Consider the following 4,886-nt stretch of genomic DNA (forward strand, 5'->3'; position numbering starts at 1 on the left):
GGTATACGTGATCACCTGGACGAATCCCGCCACATGTAACTTCCTTACCTCCTACTGGACAACCCTCCTTTTCTCCTCGCCCATCTTCCTCTTCTTTTGGGCTACGGGTCGGGCTTCTTTAAACAAGGACAAGCGGTGCAACATGATAGAAGGGTGTATCCTTGGCATGTCGGCAGCTGTCCAGGCAAACAGATCCCGATTGTGCCATAGAGTCGCCCTCAGTTGCTTTTCTACTTCTTCCTCCAGTCCCCGAGCAATGGTGGTGACCTAAGTGGGATCTTTCCCTACTATCACAGGTTGGGTCTCCCCCAGCGGCTCAAGGCGATCTTCCGTGTTGGTCCGGGGATCTAGGTCGACCATCGCGACGTCCGTACCACTCGTCCTTCTCCTCATTTCCCGAGGATACATCTTAAGGCCTACGGCGTAGCACTCCCGCGCCACCTTTTGATCAACACAGATGGTACAAATTGAACCCCGACTGGTAGGATACTTCATCGCCAAGTGGGGGGTGGAAACAATGGCGCCAAAAGAGTTCAGGCACGGGCGTCCTAACAAGACATTATAGTACATGTTGGCGTCTACTAGTATGTATCTTATTCTCTTCTCCTCGCCTTCTCGGCCGGCCCCCAGACGCATCCACAAGTCTAGATATCCCTTGGTGTCGACCCGCTCCCCAACAAAGCCCACCAATTGTTCATCGTAAGGTACAATGAGGTCATCCGAGATATCCATTTGCCTAAATGTCTTCCAGTATAGTATATTAACCGAGCTTCCTTGATCCACTAACACCTTGCTCACCCCGTACCTAGCAATCTCGACCGTGATGACCATCGGATCGTCTTGTTCCGGGTCAGGTGCGTGAAAATCCTCGTTAGAGAAGGTGACGGGGGGCATCGTCCTCCTGGGGACTTCTACGACATGTATAGACCGCAGATGGCGAATACTTCTTTTTCGTGCTGACGATGAGGCCCCACCGCCCGCGAATCCTCCAGAGATAGTGTTGATCACTCCTTTCAGTGGCCTCTCACTCCCACCGGCCCGGCTCCTACTCCGACTTCTGCTTCTATCCCTATTTCTCCTTTCGGGACTTCCGGTTCTTCCGGCCTGCCCTTGTTGATAATGCGGGCGATCATTCCGGCGGGTGGTACGTTCGTTAGCGGTCCTTCTATCCTGCGGCAAGTTCCTTGGACTCCTTTCCCGAGGACAGGGGTGCCTGGCAGGAGACGTTTCATGCCGATATGTCCGGATGTACTGTTTAAGATGCCCGGCTTGGATGAGTTCTTATATCCGGTCCTTAAGTGTCATGCAGTCTTCGGTGTCGTGGCCCATATTCTGGTGATATAGACAATGCTTACTGTTGTCGGCCCCGGGTGGTGTAGGGCGTTTTTGTGGGGTTCGCATTACTTGCGTGTCTCCTGCAATATCCGAGCTCGAGGAGCATTCAGGGGGGTATACTGGGGAAAGCGGGGGCCTCTGGGTCCTTCTCGCCCCTTCGCATTACCCAGAAGGTGTGATTGTCCCTGTTGCTTCCCCTCGCCCTTGTCCTTCGCCTCCTGAACCTCTCTCCGGTAATTTTGCTTCATCTCCTCCACCCGGGCCTCGTCCGCCGTCCGCTGGCGTAGATCCTCCAGGGTCTTAGGTGGGGTACGACAGACGCTTTCCTTGAATGGTCCTGGCCTGAGGGCCAGCATCACATACTGTAGGGTCATTTCCAGGCTCAAACCTCTGACCCATCGAACTGTCTTCGTAAACCGATCCATAAAGGTTTTGAGTGGTTCCTCCTTTCCCTGCTTCAGATTCATCAAGTCGACCAGGGTGACGTCCTGCGCTCGGCATACAGCAAACTGCTCATTAAACATGCCACTCAAGCTTTTAAAGTTCTCCACCGAGCCGTTGGGGAGAGAATTGAACCACTCCAAGGCTTCGCCTTCAAGGGACAATGAGAACGCCCGACACCAGACGGCATCGCATCCCGTACGGAATGCCATAGCGTTAGTGAATGACTTGATGTGCGCCTCAGGATCAGTGGTGTCGTCATACATTTTGAACTGCGGGGGAACGAACTGGTGTGAAATGCGCACGTCCATTACCGCCTGCGCGAAGGGTACCAGGACTGAAGGTATCTCCGACTTTATCATGCCTTTTCTGCATTTCCTCGTGTCGCCTTTGCATTTCTTCCATCCTCATCTCAAGTGCTCGAATTACTCCGCTCGCCTCGTCAGTGCTCGTATTTCTCGTGGTCACCATTGGTTATAATCCTCCGGCCCCACGGTGAGGGCCAAAATGTTCCTATAGTGGGTGTCTTCGGGTCTTCCTACGTCATCCTCCGCTATTAGTCGCCCGGTCCTGCACTCTTCGTGTTCGGTTGAACGTTGATCTAAGTTAAGACGTCTCCTGTTGAATCCGGCCGGGTACCAGCTAAAGGCACTCCGACGCTCAAGTCAGTGTTCGGTCTTTTAATATCACGGGTAGAGATAGAAAAAGAGTGAAATAAATTGCATTAAATGTGTCTGCCTACTTCTCACCTTTGACTTGTATTTATAGTTTTCTTCGTGGGCTAGTGATTAGTAGAACCTTAATCTGCGACCTCTGCCGGCCGTCCATGCCATCCGCCTTAACGGGTGATTCTGGTGAAAGGTTGGTGCGTCTTGTGCTGAATCTTTCATCTGTTTGGCCGTCCGTCCCGGGTGCTATCTCTGGCCGTCCGGTACAGTAGAAATTGAATAATTCAAAGAAATTGAACTAGAATGGGAGGATACAAAAAATGATTGTACTTTTTTTTCATTCATAAAGTACTGAAAATAAGCATGCATATATTGTTTTCAAGACTATTTAATGTCCCTATATCATATCTACTTGCAAAGCTTTAACCTTTACTGATCCAGTGCATCTATTACCAAAAACTCTTTTTCTATATGAGATAGTCTTACTTTGTTCCAAAGGACCCTGTAGAAGTTGAATCTCTGTTTTCCACTTCATGTATTTGATCAACTTTCATAATGGACTTCCTTCCATGAATGAGTTGGTTTGGTCTATATGAGTCATTTGCATTGTCAGTGATAACCACAAACCAGGGAGCTCCATCTGCCACTCCGCTGCTGCCTCGTGGCTTATCAATACCACACCAGCACATTCCGTCAGCATATCTTGAATCTTCTTCGCGTCATCCAACATTCCAACTATTCCTTTTTCGAATCCACGACGTTCTTCCTAGGGTTACTCTTCGAAGAGCTCTGTCCATCAACTACTATTCATTCCTCCACCAGGTAACCACTATTTTCCTTCGATCATCTCAAACCACCGGACGTTTCTCCATTTTTTGTCCTCTTTGACCGATCAAAACCCCGAATCCTTTCCTTCCATCGATTAAATCGGTGAAACCTCTCGTTTCACCGTTCAAATAGTTTTCCTCCGATTATTTCGAACTTTCACCGATTAAATCCTCCTCTTCCACGAACCTTAGCCTTTTTCACCGGTCAAACCACACAAACCTAGGGTTTTGTTCTTCCGCTGCATCTTTTGTCAGATTTTGAGCTCGATCCGCACCAGATTTATGGCTCTTCGCCAGAGTCGACTTCATCATGTGGTAATCAGAGCATAGGTTCTCTTCCTCGGCTTAGGCACGCTTCAAAGCTAAGTATCTTGTTCTCTCTTATTTGAGTTATTCTTGTGTTGTTTAGTTTCTTGAGTTGTCATGAATTTCTCCAATTGTTTGGTCTCGATCTGTGTGTTGCGTTGTAAATCTGTTTTGAGTGCTTGTTCTTCTCTGTTCAGTGTTGATTCGAATTTTTGTGTTAGGTTTCCAAGTTTGATCAATTTGTGCTTGAATGTGATGTGCTTTGAGTCATTTTATTGAGTCTTTCATCATTTTTAGTCGGTCCAAAATTTTTGTTTGAGTCATCTTTATTTGAGCTTCGTGTCTGGTTTGTCAAAGTCATGTTCATTTGCTTAAACTGTTTTCAAATCTGGTAATAACCGTGTGTTGCATCTGGAAATCTGAGTGAATAGACATATTCTGCACAATCAAATGAGCTATGACCATCTTTATGAGGAGCTCAAGTGCATGATTAGTGTCAATCATTTCAGAATCATTGCAGAGTTGTGTTGGTTGATTCTGTTTTTAGCATATGTCAATCACTGTTCAGTGGATAATTGTGTGTCTGACTTGCTATTCTGGAGATGTATCAATGCTTACTTAAAAACTGATCCAGAATGAACACCATATGAGCATGAAATTGCCTTGGCAATTGGCTTGGTGATAGACTGGAAATTCGGAACTCATAAAAGCAGTTGGCCTATCTGCACTTGACTTGCTTGAGACATTTACTTTGTTTTTGTTCATTTCAGTGGTAGATCATTGCTGGAATTCTGTGTATTCAATCTTAGAGTCATTGCAAACCATTTTTTTGTCACTTTCTAAACTACAGAACTGGGTTGTTTCAATGCTTGTTAATCACTATTTTGGCCCAAAAAAAGAAATAAAGGCATAAGAGTTGAGTTAGTCAGTCAAAAGAGACAAATTCTGAAAAGAATAATGAGGAACTGAACACGTGAATTTTGAGTAAAAGCCTATGAAATTGAGTAAACTGACCTTGAGTGAACAAAACAAGCATCATTAAACTTGCTTGAGTGGATTCCAGTGAGCAATTGTGTCCATACTTGAAATTGCTAAAAATAGCTATTGGACAAGATCAATTTTGCATCTGAAACCTGTTTTCAACGATCAGTTCTGCAATTCTTTGTTATATTCTCTTTTATTTGCTTTCTTAATCTGTGTTAGAGCTATTCATAGGTTCTGTTTGAGTGCTCACGTTCTTTCAAGCTTTATTTCTTGCTTGTCTTGATTGTTAAATCTGGTTTTGTCCATCACAAGTGCATATTGTTCT

At 45.9% G+C, this 4,886-nt stretch overlaps 1 protein-coding gene across 1 annotated transcript; it reads right to left on the reverse strand.

The window, feature by feature from the left end:
- Window positions 1-267: 267 nt before the first annotated feature.
- LOC106778520 lies at window positions 268-2,087 on the reverse strand. Its single transcript, XM_014666493.1, has 2 exons — window positions 1,405-2,087; window positions 268-1,213 (listed from the first exon to the last, which is right to left on the reverse strand). Exons 1-2 carry the CDS (start codon window positions 2,085-2,087, stop codon window positions 268-270), a joined length of 1,629 nt encoding a protein of 542 aa, XP_014521979.1.
- Between the last annotated feature and the right edge of the window lie 2,799 nt (window positions 2,088-4,886).

This window comes from Vigna radiata, unplaced genomic scaffold, assembly GCF_000741045.1.
Source record: "Vigna radiata var. radiata cultivar VC1973A unplaced genomic scaffold, Vradiata_ver6 scaffold_23, whole genome shotgun sequence".
In the NCBI taxonomy this organism is placed as follows: domain Eukaryota; kingdom Viridiplantae; phylum Streptophyta; class Magnoliopsida; order Fabales; family Fabaceae; genus Vigna; species Vigna radiata.

Excerpts from the sequence above, each read along its gene's own strand:
- LOC106778520 (XM_014666493.1), bottom strand. The coding sequence starts at position 2,087 with ATGGACGTGCGCATTTCACACCAGTTCGTTCCCCCGCAGTTCAAAATG. Across the intron at positions 1,214-1,404 it reads ATATTGCAGGAGACACGCAA|GCACCCCTGTCCTCGGGAAA; the intron begins GTAATGCGAACC and ends GTCTCCTGCCAG.